The 15167-nt window shown below is 58.8% G+C and overlaps 1 protein-coding gene across 2 annotated transcripts; it reads right to left on the bottom strand.

Annotated features, from left to right (window-relative positions):
* Nucleotides 1-11: 11 nt before the first annotated feature.
* On the bottom strand, nt 12-15104 carry TBXA2R (thromboxane A2 receptor). Of its 2 annotated transcripts, XR_010406312.1 has the most exons (4): nt 10901-11663; nt 6132-7000; nt 3490-3916; nt 1003-1139 (listed from the first exon to the last, which is right to left on the bottom strand). XR_010406312.1 is itself a non-coding variant. In XM_064574831.1 (3 exons), the coding sequence occupies exons 2-3, from the start codon at nt 6915-6917 to the stop codon at nt 894-896; spliced, it is 1032 nt and encodes a 343-aa protein (XP_064430901.1). In that variant the 5' UTR covers nt 6918-7000; nt 14968-15104; the 3' UTR covers nt 12-893. The 2 variants fall into 2 exon arrangements, 1 of the variants encoding a protein (XP_064430901.1); XM_064574831.1 differs by lacking the exons at nt 3490-3916; nt 10901-11663 and adding an exon at nt 14968-15104 and having other exon boundaries at nt 12-1139.
* Nucleotides 15105-15167: the final 63 nt, after the last annotated feature.

Below are 15167 nucleotides of genomic sequence, written 5' to 3'. Positions count from 1 at the left end.
CCCTGCAAAGGCTCAATCACCTGTCCCTTCAACTGATGTTTATTGAGCACCTACTATGGGCCAGGTGCTGTTTGCTCAAGGCGCTGGAGTCTGAAGCGTTGAGTGAAAAAAACAGGTACCCCCAGGGGTGCCTGGGTGGCTCAGTCACTGGGCGTCTGCCTTCAGCTCAGGTCATGATCCCGGGGTCCTGGGATCGAGCCCCGCATCGGGCTCCCTGCTCGGCGGGAAGCCTGCTTCTCTCTCTCCCACTCCCCCTGCTTGTGTTCCCTCTCTCGCCGCCTCCCTCTCTGTCAAATAAATCAATAAAATCTTAAAAAAAAAAAACAGGTCCCCCCTCTGCCCCGCCCCACCCCCAGCTCTGCTCCAGCTGCTGGCCGTGGGCACACGGTGGAACAGCGATCTGATGCGCCAACTTTAAAGACTGATGACTCCCAGACCCAAACGAAAGTAAGGCTGGGGGGCCAAGATATATTTTGGCAAGAGAGGGGGTGTGTTGACTGTGCACATTCAGTATTTCCTAAGCAGAGGCTTCTCGGGTTGGGGTGTCCAAGGGAATCAACTGTACCCCAGGAAGCAGGTCAAAGTCAGGGTTCGGAGTCCCCCATTCCCAGAGGATTTCTGGAAGGGGAGGTTTGCAAGTCTCGTTTCCTCACACCCCCCCCAACATGCCTGCCCACCCTTCCTGGGGTGGGCAGGGGGATGGGGAAGAGTTGGGGAGTCCCCAACGCTGATGGAGGACAGCCCACGATCCTGCCGTTCAAAGGCTTGGTCCTTCTGATACTCCCAGCTCCTGGAACCCCATAACAGGCAGCTGTGACCGTCAAGGAGGAGGGAGATCTCGGGAGGGACGCGCCGGCTGGGGGGCGGTTTCCGTGCGGCCGCCCCCTTGGGCTCTACTGCACTGTGCGTCTCTGGGTGAGCTGTGGCTGCAGGGACAGCGACCTGGGCCTGGCGCTGAGGCGAGGGTGGAGGCGCCGGATCACGGCCCTGCGGAACAGGATGTACACCCAGGGGTCGAGGATCTGGTTCCAGGTGGCCACACGCAGGTAAATGAGCAGCTGCTGCTCGGTGGCTCGGGACAGCTGCCCCGTGGGGCTCATGGTGGGAGGGCTGCGCAGCACCGTTTGAGCGATGAAGACCTGCCGGGGGTCAGAGCAGTTAGCCGGGGCCCCCGCAGCCCCTGCGAGACACCCCCCCCACCGCCGAGATTGGGGGGACTTCTCTCACTGCCTTGCTGTGTGACCTGGGGAGGGCTGCCCAACCTCTCTGAGCTTCTGTTGATGTGGCTGGAAAATAGCGCAGTTTTCCTGCCCATGTCCTGGGGGCAGGTAAACACAGTGGGAAAGAAGACTCACAGGTGTGGGCAGGTGAGTCACTGCCCGCGTTATTATCCTCTTAAACACGTTACCATTTATAAACATTTTACAATATAAAACTATATACTATTCAGGGGCGCCTGGGTGGCTCAGTCGGTTAAGCGACTGCCTTCGGCTCAGGTCATGATCCTGGAGTCCCGGGATCGAGTCCCGCATCGGGCTCCCTGCTCGGCGGGGAGTCTGCTTCTCCCTCTGACTACCCCTCTCATGCTCTCTCTCTCTCTCTCATTCTCTCTCTCAAATAATAAATAAATAAAATCTTAAAAAAAAAAACTATACTATTCAATTGCACACTAAATATTTAATTTTTATATTCTATGTTTTATTTTATTTATTTTTTTAAAGATTTTATTTATTTATTTATGAGAGAGAGAGAGAGAGAGGCAGAGGGAGAGGCAGGGTCCCCTCAGAGCAGGGAGCCCGATGCGGGACTCGATCCCAGGACCCCAGGATCGTGACCTGAGCCGAAGGCAGATAGTCAACCGATTGAGCCACCCAGGCGCCCTATATGTTTTATTTTAAATAATTTTATATTATATTAAAACTTATATTTTATATAATTTCATGACATGGTTTTATATTAAATAATTCTGTATTACATTTGTATATTGAATTATTCATTTTTATTACTTTTGAAATTTATGTTTAGTATGGCATATGTCATATGTTATTTACAAATATTATGTAAGAAATTAATTATTTAACAATTAATATATTGTTAATTATCATTATTGTAATATATTGGAGCTATATATTATATAGTATTTAAAATTATATAATATTACCATTATAACTATATAATTTATATAATTAAATATGAATTATAATACAATAACAATGTGATAGTTATAATGTATATTTTATAACTATAATTAAATTTTATATTGTCAAGTATAATTATAATTCATATTGAGTAAAGTATTATATTAAAATAAATGATTATGGTGAAATTATATTCATGTTGGGGCACCTGGCTGGCTCAGTCGGTGGACTGTGCAATTCTTGATCTTGGGGTTGTGAGTTCAAACCCCACGCTGGGCGTAGAGATTAGTTAAAAATAAGATCTTTTTAGGGGTGCCTGGGTGGCTCAGTCAGTTAAGCGTTTGCCTTCGGCTCAGGTCGTGATCCCAGGGTCCTGGGATCGAGCCCCGCCTTGGGCTCCCTGCTCAGCGGGGAGTCTGCTTCTCCCTCTCCCTCTCCCTGCTGCTCGTCCTGCTTGTGCTCTCTTTCTCTCTCTGTGTCAAATAAATAAAATCTTTAAAAAAAAAATCTTAAAAAAATTATCTTACTGTTTCCTGAGCACCTACTGCGTGCTGGGCAAAGCTGGGGACACTGCACCAGCCACAACAGACCAGGTCCCTCTGGCACAGGCTTGCAGCCCCGCCAGCATGGTGGCAAGGCAGTCCCAGCGTGCGGGTGGGGGTGACAGAGCCATGATGGGGGGAGCGAGGAGGGCCCCGTGGGAGGCAGAGTGGGCGCCGGAGCTGACCTGGGGGCAGAAGCCGCTTGGCACACAGGGGTTCCCCAGGCAAGTTTGAAGGCAGTGTCTGTGGGCCTATCTTCTGGGGCAGTGGGGAGCCCGGGGAGGCTTTAGGGCAGGGGCTGGTCGTGGGCCAAATCTGGCCTTCCACCTCTTTCTGTTTTGTTTGCCTTGTCTTTTCATTTGGCTTTTTGTTTTGTTAAGAATGATTTTACTGGTGCCAATAGTGGGAGAAAAACTCGCAAGGGGGGCATTTGTGACAGGTGAAAATGACACAAGATTCAAATCCCGGTGTCCACACATGGAGTCCTACAGACACACAGCCACGCCCATTTGCCTCTGGTGGCTGCTTTCCTGCCCCGATGGGCCAGCAGAGCTGAGTGTCTGTGACACACGCCACATTTAAAATATTTAGCACGTGGGTGGCTCAGTCGTTAAGCATCTGCCTTCGGCTCAGGTCATGATCCCGGGGTCCTGGGATCAAGCCCCGCATCGGGTTCCCTGCTCGGCCAGAAGCCTGCTTCTCCCTTTCCCACTCCCCCTGCTTGTGTTCCTGCTCTCACTATCTCTCTCTCTGTCAAATAAATAAATAAAAATCTTTAAAAAAAAAATAAATAAAATAAAAATATTTACCATATGGCCCTTTATGGAAAAGTTTGCCCACAAAGGGGACTCAGGGTTTTTTTTAATGATTCAGCGCTTCTACCTAAGGGAAGGGACGCCTTCTCCCTTATGCCTGGTGAGTAAACTCCTATTCATGCTTCAAAGCCCCAGCTCCAATGGTTCAGAGCAGGACAGAGCCCATTCTGGGCGTCCCTGGGGGGCAGGGAGGAGAGCGATGTGCAGCAGCATGGACGAGTCTGCTGGAGGTCAGGGTCCTTGTGAGGTGACAGGCGTGTGCATCTCCAGGGGAGGGAAGGAGCCGGTTCCTGGGGTGGGTCCCAGCTGCTGGCACTGATGGGTTCCCACGGGGGCCACAGCCACAGAATGCTGCTTCTGGCTGGCAAATGTGCTCTTGTCCTGTCCTTGGGGTGCCCTTCCCAGGCCTGTTCTCATGGATCTGAGGGTATTTACATATTCACTTATTATTATTATTACTTTTTTTTTTTTAAGATTTTTATTTATTTATATTGACAGAGAGAGCACAAGCAGGGGGAGCGGCAGGCAGAGGGAGAGGGAGAAGCAGGCTCCCCAAGGAGCAGGAAGCCCGATGCGGGCTCGATCCCAGGACCCTGGGATCATGACCTGAGCCGAAGGCAGACGCTCAACCGACTGAGCCACCCAGGCACCCCTATTATTATTACTCTTAATATTTATTGGGCAGCACCTGAGTCAGGTCCCACCCTCCTCTGCCCACAGTCCTCCAGGGCTCCCACCTCCTGGGTGGAAAAGCCCACATCCTCCCTGCGGTCCCCTAGGCCCCGCACGACCTATCCCCTCCCCACCCTCCCCTCCTCCCTCTCTCTCCCTCACCTACTCTGCTCCTCCTCATTGATCTTCCAATATGCCAGGCAGGGTCCTGCCCCAGGGCCTTTGCATGTGCTGTGCCCTCTTCCTGGAATGCTCCCACCCCCAGATCTCCACACACAGTTCACTTCCTCACCTCCACCATGTCTTTGCTCAAATGTCACCTTCACCGAGAAGTCCCTGACCATGATCTGCCCCAGTCTCTTAGGACGCCCAGAATGGGCCCTGTTCTGCTCTGAACCATTGGAGCTGGGGCTCTGAAGCATGGGTAGGAGTTTCACTGCTAGATAAAACCCAGGAAGGCATCCCAGGTAGAATCTCCCTGAATCGTGAAATGACTCTTGGGGCCCCTTTGGTGGTACACTTTTTCTTCAAGGGCCGTGCAGTCTCAAAGCGACAAGGAAGCACATGGGTGTGGCTGTGTTCTAACAGGACTTTATTTCTGGATGTGGAAATCTGAATTCCATGTCCTTGTCACGTGTCACAAAATATCAAAATATGATGCTTCTTTGCACTTTCTCTCTGACCACTTAACGTTTGTAAAAAATTCTTAGCAAAACAAAAAACCCAGAGCAAAAGCAAAAAAACAAATTTTTGATCTCTCTTTTTGCAGGGTTTTTTTTTTTTTTAAGATTTTATTTTTAAGTCATTTCTACACCCAACGGGGGGCTCGAACTCATAACCCCGAGCTGAAGAGTCGCATGCTCCTCCAACTGAACGAATCTGCCACCCCTGCAGGTCTGGTTTTTGTTCTAGTTCTTTTCACTTCCTACTAATTACCGCTTCCTGCATCCATAGGCTATATTTATGGTCTGCCTTCCCCACTGGCAAGAGCTCCTGGAAGGATCTCTGTCACTTCTGTTCTCTGCTGCGTCCTCAGTGTCTAGACCAGAGCCTGGAACATAGGGGTCACTCATGAAATGTTTGTGGAAGGAGCAGATGATTAATGAGTTCACCATCACTCGGAAGGGCAGACACCTTTTTAATCCCCATGATCAGACACCAAGGCTGGAGGAGGGGAGCCCAGAGCCAGAGTCATGCAGCAAAGTCCTTGTTGGACATGGGCTGGAAACCGAGTGTCTGACTTCAGACTCCAGACGTGTCCTGATCGAATCAGAAATGGAAAAAGAGCCACCCCAAATGGCTAACTACACTAATCAGTGGAAGGACTTCAGCCAAGCTCTCCTGACTCGGAAAATCTGGGCAGAGTGGGTTTCAGCCTAGAACTAGGCACAAAGTAGACTCAGGAAATGTTTGATGATTCAGTGATACTACCTAGAATGCCTTCCTTGGTTTTGTTTCATAGGTAAACTCCTGTGTATCCTTCAAAACCCCAGCCCCAATGCCCCTTCTCTGGAAGACTTTCTCCGATACCCGATAGAACCTTGGAGTCCCTCCCCGGGCATCCCAGCCCTGCCACCCAGTTTGGAGGTCATCTGTGTCTTGTTCACGAGCTCCTCAAGGAAGGATACTCAAACACGGGTCTGTGCCCATGTTTTCTTGGGTAGAGGAGAACCTGAGGGTTTAAATCCCTTGTGGAGGGGCGCCTGGGAGGCTCAGTCGGTTAAGCGTCTGCCTTCGGTTCAGGTCATGATCTCAGGGTCCTGGGATCGAGCCCCGCGTCGGGCTCCCTGCTCAGCGGGGAGTCTGCTTCTCCCTCTCCCTCTCCCCCTCCCCCTGCTTGCGCTCTCTCTCTTTCAAATAAGTAAAATCTTTAAAAATAAATAAATAAACCCACTGTGGATGAGCTGGAGCCCAGTCACCAAGGGTGGCAGGAGCCCCGAGCAGAGCCCCCACCTGCCACTCACCAGCAGCGGCATCCAGCAGAAGCTGGCCACCACCATGATGCCCATGAGCTGAGCCATCATCTCGACCTCGCAGTCCCGCGGGCGTTGCTGGGCGGCCTCCTGCCCATGGTAGACGTGGCAGAGAGTGGCCACGCTGATAGTGTTGAGCAGGAAGGACAGCCCGACCGAGAAGCTGCCGAGGAGCGTGAACAGCAGGCCGAAGGCCACATCCCCGGGCTGGGCGCCGAGCGTGAGGAAGCACCAGGAGCCGGGGTACTGCACTGTGTAACGGCCCACACCCAACAGGGGCAGCAGGCCCAGCGCCAGCGCCGACGCCCACACCAGCCCCACCGTGGCCCAGGCCCGGCGCTGCGAGGCCACCGTGGGGCGCGAGAAAGGCCGGGTGATGCCCAGGTAGCGCTCCGAGGCCATGGCTGCCCCCAGCAACAACGGGCAGAGGCCGAAGAAGACCATGATGACGCCCATGAACTGGCAGAGGCGGCAGCTGGGGTCCACCGCGTGCCAGTCGAAGAGGATGGCGTGCTGGGACACCACGATCACGCCGGTGACCAGCAGCCCCATGAAGTCGGTGAGCACCAGGCCGCAGAGGAAGGTGAGGAAGGAGGACCGGGCGTGTGAACTGCCCTGCCGCGCACCCGCCAGCACGCTCAGGGCCAGCAGGTTGGACGCCAGGCCCACCAGGCAGAAGGAGGCGGCGAACCAGGGAGAGGCGATCAGGCGCCGCTCTTCCAGCGTGATGTTGGTTGGCCGGAAACAGGGCCCCAGGGAAGTGCCGTTGGGCCACATGGCGCTGGAGCGGGGAGGGGAGGGTCACCACCCCATCGGGCCGGGGCTGCAGGTGGGGAGAACTGGCGCTGGCTCAGGCACACCTGGGGGAGCAGAGAAAAGATCTGCTGGTGATTCATTGTGTATTTTTATCGGAGTGGGCCTGGCGAACTCCTACACCATCTTCAACGGCCCAGTTCAAATATCCCCTCTTTGAAGAAGCCTGTCCTGACTCATCTCACTCCGCACTCAGTATTACTACTTCTACTGCCTCCAGCTCTGTCCTGCCCTGGACTCAGTGACCCACAAGGGTGAGGACCCGCGCTGTCTGCTCCATGGCCCCCCGGAGAACACCCAGGGTCTTTTCTGGGTCACAGAGAAGAACCAAGAAACTCTGGGCTGGAACCACAGTCCTGGCACCCCCTGCGTGATCCCAGGCAAATGATTTCTTCTCTCTGGGCTCCATGGCCCCGCTTGTCACCCAGCTGAGCCCTTGGCCGACTGCAGAATCCAGGACAGATTTCAGCCGCTGGGAGATGGGATGCGTCCAAGGTGAGGAGGGCAGCGGGCGGGCGGCCAGAGGTCACGGGCTCTCACACTGGCTCTAAGGTCAGCCTCCGGGTCACGATTGCGCCACATAGACGTGGGAGGCCCGACACCTTCAGCCTTTTTGGAAGATGCTGCCTTGCCCATGTTGGGATCGTGTGTATTCTTCCCCGCCCCCCCTCCCCCGTTTTCATGGCATTGTTTTTATAATGAGAAATAAACCCAGAAGTCCAGTTCCATTCTGGGAACAACAGAAAAACCCCAGCTCATTTGGAGTGACAGACTCCCCTGGGACGAGCTATAAATGGCAGCAAGAGAGACCTGTTACCCTGTGGGGCTGTGGAAGGACACTGGAGACGCTGGGGCCCAGCTGCCGCGAGTGTGGACAGATAGACCAGTTGTGGGGATGTCACGTAGAAATAAAAGGAGCGACCATTCAGAGAACAGCTCCCAGTGCCCGAGAAGGACACACCAGAGAGGCCATCAGGGGGTGGGCTGGGGCCTAGCTGGTGGGTTCCTGGCCTCCTGCCCTGTGTCCACACCGCAGGTGTCCCTGTGTGGCCAGTGAGGCTGCCCCGGGGGGAGGGCCGAGCGGGCACAGGTGGGCGGGCGTGGGCAGGACGCAGGTGCCAGGCACTTAGAGCTCAGAAAGCTCCTACTACGGCCCCCATTTGGCAGAGGGGGTCCAAGTCCCGCATCCTGGCCTGAGTTGATCTGAGATGCAAATCCAGGCCTTGTGGGTAAGTGTGTGTAAATGATTCGTAGGCCTGCTAGTCAGAGGGAGGATGGGGGCCGTGGGTGTGGAGGGTCGCCATCACTGGAATTTTCTCCAAGGGACAGAATTTTCTAAAAAGCGGGTCTGGTCAGATTTGAATCCAGGCCTTGCCACGAACCCTCTCACTGGCCCTGCTGTGAGCTCCAGTTTCCTTTCTGTAAAATGGGGCGGATGATGGGAATGAGCTGAGTACAGGGCTTAGCCCTCTGTGGGCGCTCCCATCACGCTGGCCCTCGCTCCCCATCTTGCTAACCGATGCTTGGCCTGGCCCCTCTGCTCAGCGGCTCCTTATCGCTCCTCATAAATTATTCAGCCCCTGACAACTGCACTGAGCTGTCCTCCCAGGCCGAGAGCCAAAGCCACTGCCCCTTGGGCGGGGTGGGGCCTGGAGTGAGAAAACGAGGCCCGGAGAGAGGCGGGCAGCTGCGTGGGGTCCACGGTGACCTCTATCTTACCCTCCACCGCAGAGCAGTGGCATGCTCTGTGCCATCACAGATTTGGCCTGCATTTGGATTCCTCTAGGCCCGGGCACCCTCTCCCTCGAGAGCTGGTATGCACTGTTTCTGAAACTTCCTGGGGACTTGGGCTGTGCTTGGGCCACTGCCCCGACCTCAGCCTGGAGTGACCACCAGCTCCTCCTAGGGCTCACGGCCCCAACCCTGTGTGGGAGCTCATGCACTTCTCATTCACCGAGGGTCACACACTCTGAGCCCGCCTCATGCCTCCCCTGTCTGGGAACAAACCTGTGACCCAGAGCCCTTGGCTCCAGGGGAGGCTGGAAACTTGCATGACTCCCTCTGGCCACGCCCGTAGTTTCCAGTCCCACCCACACCCCACCCCAGGTTCAGGTGATAGCGGTCGTCTCAAGTTCCCTGGCACACGGGCTAGGCCTGTAGGGGCCCCTGGCAAGGCCTCCTATCCCCTCCCAAATTGGCTGGGAGGGATGGCAGGGCCCTCACCCTGCAGGGGACTGTCAACATAGCGTGAGGTCCAGAATCAGCCCTGTGTGGCCCTCAGGGGGAATCCATCTCCCTCTCTGTGCCTCATGGGAGGCACGGGTCCCAGAATCCCACCCCAGATTTGCTGGACAAACCCAGGCTTCCATGGCCCAAGAGCAGGGAGGTTTGGGCTTTGAAGGACCAGGGCTCTGGTCCTTCCAATGAGCTCCTGGTTCTGGAACCCAGGAGGCCTCGAGTCCAGAATTCCAAGGAGCCGAGGTTCCAGAACTTTGATGGGAATGTGGCTGAGTCCTGGGATCCAGAACCTGGGTCTCAGCTCCTGGCTCCTTCCTGGAGGATGTGTGACACTCAGTTCTCATCAGCCCTCCTGGGTGAGGCTGGGCCATGGGGGGTTCCATCCTGCCTCAGAGGCACAGACACCCTCCAGTCCGAGCCCTCCCAAGCCCAGCCCCACCCCGTGGAATGTGATCTCTGGTTCCCAAGTGCCAGGCCCCTCCTCTGCCTGTTGGTCACCACTGGCCCCGCTCTCCTCCTCCCGCTCTGGGGAGCCAGCCATCTCTCAACACGTCCGTCTCCCGCTCAACACTCCATCCCCTGGCTTGCGAGGCCGCCTGTCTCCAGGCCCACCCAGACTCCCCGCAGGGGCGACGCTGAGCTCCCACAAACTCGGACTGGAGCCCCTGATCTGCCACCGCCAAGCCTCAGTGTGCCCCACTCTGCGAAATGCAGACAACGGGGACACTAAGTCGCCTGCTGGCATTCTGGCTGGCCTCCCCAGGCCTGACCTGCTCCCACTGAGCCTCTGCCTCCGCGGCGCCCCCGGCTCCTGGCGCGCTCTGGGCTTATCTCCTGGCTGGCCGTGTGCATGGGGGGCAGCCCCGCGGCGGCCCCCAGCACATCTGCTGAGTCCTGTGAACGCTGGCCAAGTGACCGCCGCCGCCCTTTGGCACGAAGCTGCAGGGGCCAGGCCAGCCTGATGCTTCCTCGCAGGCCCACGGCGGAGGCCCACAGACGCCCGCGGAGACACACACCTAGGGGCAGGGCCCCTGTCAGTCCCCAAGCCTGCCTCTGCCTCCCCTCACCAGCCCACAAGGCTTAATTTCCGGGAACTTTTCCTGTTTGTGACACCGACCCGGCCGCCACCTCAGAGGGCGCAGAGTGGGGCCTCCACAGTCAGCCCAACCAGGTCTGAGCCCCGCCTCGGCCCTGACTCAGGGGACCCCTGTGAGCCTCCGTTTCCCTATCTGTACAATGGGTGCCCTCAGGGCTCACCACTCGGCTGGCAGGGGGGCTGCACAGGAGGGCGGGTGTGGGGTGAGGGACAGGCCCCGGAGCCCTTGGCCGTGGTTTCGGAGGGACAGCGAGTTAGATCGTCTGGACTTGTGCTGAGACCCACCATTGCATGTGCACGCATACACTTGCTCACGACCACACCCAGCGCCTCGCACCCTTCCTGCCACATCAAAGCCGAGCAGCCCAGCGCCCAGCCAGGGAACCGCACACGCAGCACGTCCTCAGCCACACTGGGACGGGCCCAGGGCGGACAGCGGGGGGCGCAACCGCCCCCTGCGGACACAGACCCGCTCTCGACGACGACACCCGGGACACCCAGCACCGGGCCGCGGGACCGGCCCAGGGGGACACACCCACAGCAGGGCGGGCCACCGCGGGACACACCCTGCCCGCTCTCACGCCCCGCCCCTAACCTGGGGGCCCAGCCTCACCTGGACACGATGATCGGTGGGACGCGCTGGGGCCGCCCCTGTCACGGAGCCCCGCGGGCGGGCGCCGGGCCCAGGCCTGGGAGGGCGGAGCGGGGAGTGGGGCGGTCCGGCCTCCCGGGGCCCCCGGGGAAACCGAGTCACGGCCAGGGGCGGGCCGCCCAGAGGACCCCGGCGCTGCCACGTCCTCAGAGGGAACAGACGGAGGGCACGGCAGCTCTGGACGCTGGGGTGCGCGAGGTGCTCTGGGGCTGGAGGAGGGGCGACGAGCCTTCGCGGCCCGGAAGGGGGGGTCCGAGGGGGCTAAAAATAGCCCAAGCCGGGGGCTCCGCTCCGCAGCCCGCGCCCTGTCCTTGTCTCTCTGTCTCTCGTCCGTCTCTACCGGCCCCGCCCCCTGCACTGGCCACGCCCCTCTGGCACGGCCTGGTTGATGGGGGTCAGTGGGTACCCCCCAGCCCTCCCGGGAACTCGCGCAGCCGCCTGGGGGAGGGGTGGGCGCGTCCCCCTGGGCTCAGGGACAGGGATGCGGGTGGCCGGCGCCCGCCCACTCGGGAGCCTTCGGCCCCGGACCCGCCTGAGCCGGGCCCCCTGTTTGCGCTCCCGCCTCCCGGCCCCGCATTATTCACCATCTGGGCAGCACCCAAGGCCGGCAGGGGCGGGACGGAGCCCGCGGGCAGAATCAGCCCCCTAGGCGCCCAGACCCCCACCCAAGGGGCCCAGGGCTCCAAGCTGGTGAACCTGGTGGGCTGGGGCCTGGCACACAATTAGGTACCCAATCAATGCAGGTCTGTTTAGAGGGGAGGGGCGCCAACATTCTCAGGGAGCAGCTTTGTGGGCATCCTGCCGAGACAGGCTTTCCCGGAGCAGGTCCACTGGCCGTGGTGGAGGATCTGGCGTCCCAGGGTGAGGGTCCTGTGAGGACAAAGGCTTGAAGATGGCAGTGGAGCTGGAGAAGGCAAGCCCCTACAGAGCCCCCTGCAGGGGGGTGAGGAGGTCGGTCCCCCATCCCCCTCCATCCCTAACCCCTGTGACGGATGGAGAAGGAATCCCAGGCCAGTCACCCTGGGAGGGAGTGAGGGTGAGCCCAGGGAACTGGGAGCGGGGCTTGGCAAAGGGCTCCCAGGCAGGGCTGGCATCCTTGAAGACCCCCAGACCCAGGGCTCTGGGCCAGGGTCTCATCAGCCACAAAAGCAGAGGGTGACCAGGCTGGGCGCGGCTGGAGCAAAAGCCCCCAGAGGCTGCACTGCGCTGGAGGAAAGTGAGGTTGGGCCTCAGGTGGGCGAACGGGGTCCACAGGCCTGAGCTCAGCCTCTGAAGCCGCATGGAGGGCAGGATTTTGGAGTGAAGGGGTGACCCTGGGCCTCACTGGCCCTAAGTTAGGGCCTGCAGTGGGCCAGGACTAGCTGGTTTGGCCTTGACCCTGCCCCACCCAGTCCCCGGGGGCCTGGGAAGGACATAGGAGGTCTGGCTCTGAGTGAGGAGGACGTGCTTCTGCCCCCTCCCCCCATCCTGCGTGTCCTAATACCCCTTTTCTGGCTCCCCACCCTACCATCCTTCCAGCCTCCGGGCCTTAGCACACACCCTGTGTCCTTCCAGGCGGCCCCTCCCCTGTCCTATTCCATTGTCTGAGGCGCTGAGGATCTGGTGGTTAACCCTAACTTCTCCTCCTTGCTAAGGGGTCTCCCCAACTCTTATGCATCTGGCAGAGTCCTGGCTCTAAGACCCCCTCCTTTGTAAAGCCGTGCTCTCCCAAGCAGTCCTGCTACCCCCAACCCTCTTCAAGAGCAACTCTGTGTCCTGGTCCATGTGGTGGACAATTCTGCATCAGATCTGCCCTTGAAGATGCCTTCCCGCTGGAGAAAGAGCTGGACAGAGTCCAGTCCCCTGTGGTCAGCCTGGGGCCAGAGGAAGTGACAGGGCTTAGGGCGGCCCAGAGGTGAGCCAGGAAGGCATCCTGAGGGAAGAAGGTATGAGAACTGGGGCTTTGTAGGATGAATAAGAGTCCCCTGGGTCAGAGAGATATGGTTGTGGCAGAAATTACATTTAAAACTTTGGGGAGGAGAGGGAGCGTGAGGCTTTGGGGAATTGCAAGGAAGGCAGATGTGGTGGAAAGAGGATGTGGAGCTGGGGCTACAGATGTCGGGGGGGACTTGAGGGACGCTGCTCCCTTCCCACTTCCTCTGCCCGAGATAACAAGGACAGGGTCCTTTCTGGGAAACGGCCACAGCAGGCGTCAGAGAGGGGCACTCGACCTGCACGGAGTCTGGGCAGCACCGCAACTCTGCAAGGCAGTGGAGGGGGGGGGGGGGAAGATGGGGAGCCTGAGGGGCGCCTGGCCGGCTCAGTCGGTAGAGCACACGACTCTTGATCTCAGGGTTGTGACTTCCAGCCCCACATTAGGTGTGGATGTAACTTAAAAACATAAAATCTTAAAAAAAAAAAAAAAAGAAGAAGGGGAATCGGAGGTCCAGAGGGAGGAAATGAGGCATCCAAGGCCACGTGTGGGTGGGATTTGCACACAGCTCTGGCTTCCACCACCTCCGGGCCTCCCTCCCCAACCCCGCCCCAGTCAGCTAGGGAGGCTAGGGAGGCCAGATGGTGGGAACAGAGGCCAGGCTCAGGATGCGCCCCCCAGGGCTGGTTTCCGGTGGGGGCCAGGCAGGGAGGATCTATTCTTAGCCTCCACAGCCAAGGGCAGGAAAAGGATGGGGTGGGGGTTGGGGGCAGCTTAAGGCACTGGGTGGGCCCTGGGCCAGGGTGGGGACCAAGGGGCGGCTGGGTGGCTGCGGTGCCTCCAGTCGGCCTGAAGGGTCCCCCTGACGCCCAGCTCACAGCCCCATCCAGATCATCCACCCTCTGCAGCTCCCCAGGGTCCTGGGAAGAGTCCAGCTGCTGGGCTTGCAGTCACCCCGCGGGGCCCCTGCCCCGGGAGCACCTGCTGCCTTGTCCTCTGCCCAGCAGCCCTGCTGCCTAGCCCAGTCCGGCTCCCGCGCCCATCTCTGGGAAGCCTTCCGTGTGACTTTGGGGGGCCCCTAGCCCCAATGCCTCCCTGACCCCTTGGTCTGGGGGTGTCTGGGCCCAGCCCTCCTCCCTCCAGACCAGGGCTCCTGGCTTAAACATGCACCCGGAAAGTCACTTTGTTTCCCCTCCTGGTGCAGCTGTCTCCCTTGGGGTCCACACCCTGTTGGGACTGCCGAGGAGATGGAGGAATTCGGACTCTCCTGGGAGCAGGTGGAGAAACTGAGGCTGGGACAGGGGGTGGTGACCTGGGAGGTGGGATTCTCCCAGCCGGAGAATCTAACCCTGAGCAGCACTTTCTAGGCTTGAAGATGTGGGCTTCGGCAAGCCTCAGTACCCCCAAACGGACACAGACACTGTTGCGTAGAGCCGGATGGTGCGTGGACACACAGCCACGCTGGGACGACAGGGCAGTGCTTTACCCAGCCTGTGACCAAGCGGCAGGCTAGGGCCGAAATGCCTCCTGGGTGTGCCCCAGACTCAGCCCTGTGCCCAGGGGCCTGCCCTGTGCGCAGGACAGTGGAGCGGGCCAGGAATCACCGGGTACCAACTGCTTAGATACATGCAAGATACGAAGGTCGCCCTGGCAGTCAGTGATGAATTAGTGATGTCCGTCAGGGGTGGTGAAGGGGCCGGATGTGCTCCGTGTGCCGCCCGGCCTGCACCAGGCTGGTGTGGGTGGGCCAGCTTACGTCCCCAGCTCGCAGCTCCGGGGCCCCTTGACCAGACCCACCTCCCTGCTGAGTGGCCCAGCCCTGCTGCCGTGTGCATGTGTGAGGTGGGGCAGGATGGAGGAGAGGCCTGGGCTCTGCCAGGCGCTCCTGGGGTAGCATTAAGACAGGGTTGGGGCGACCAGTGGCCCGGGGACGGTCAGTCTTGGCCACGGACGCTGGGCCGGACGGTCCTCGGTCATGAGGGCAGCCTGGGCACCGTGGGGGGGCCGAGTAGCACCCGCGCCCCCCTCCTGGCCCGGAGACCCTCCACCCCCGCCCCCGCCCCCAGCGTGACGACCACAGCCCACCATCCCCTGGCCTGGGAGAGCAGCTCCTCACCTCCCAGCATCCACGCTCGAGCCGGTCAGGCACTCCGGGGGGAGGTGAAGCCACGGGTGGGCAAAGACAAGGACAGCTGCGGGCAGCGGGGAGCTTCCTGAGGGGCCACCGCTGTTCTTAAGTGCTGTCATTAAAGGTCTCCTCACCCTGGTTGTGACGTGTGTGCTCTGCCCACGCAAGATGGAAACAACGCGACCGCC

This window comes from Mirounga angustirostris, unplaced genomic scaffold (genome assembly GCF_029215605.1).
Source record: "Mirounga angustirostris isolate CCGP_5_RB_7025 unplaced genomic scaffold, mMirAng1.0.hap1 SCAF_1, whole genome shotgun sequence".
Taxonomy (NCBI): Eukaryota; Metazoa; Chordata; class Mammalia; order Carnivora; family Phocidae; genus Mirounga; species Mirounga angustirostris.
This window is presented reverse-complemented; position numbering and strand designations above follow the sequence as displayed.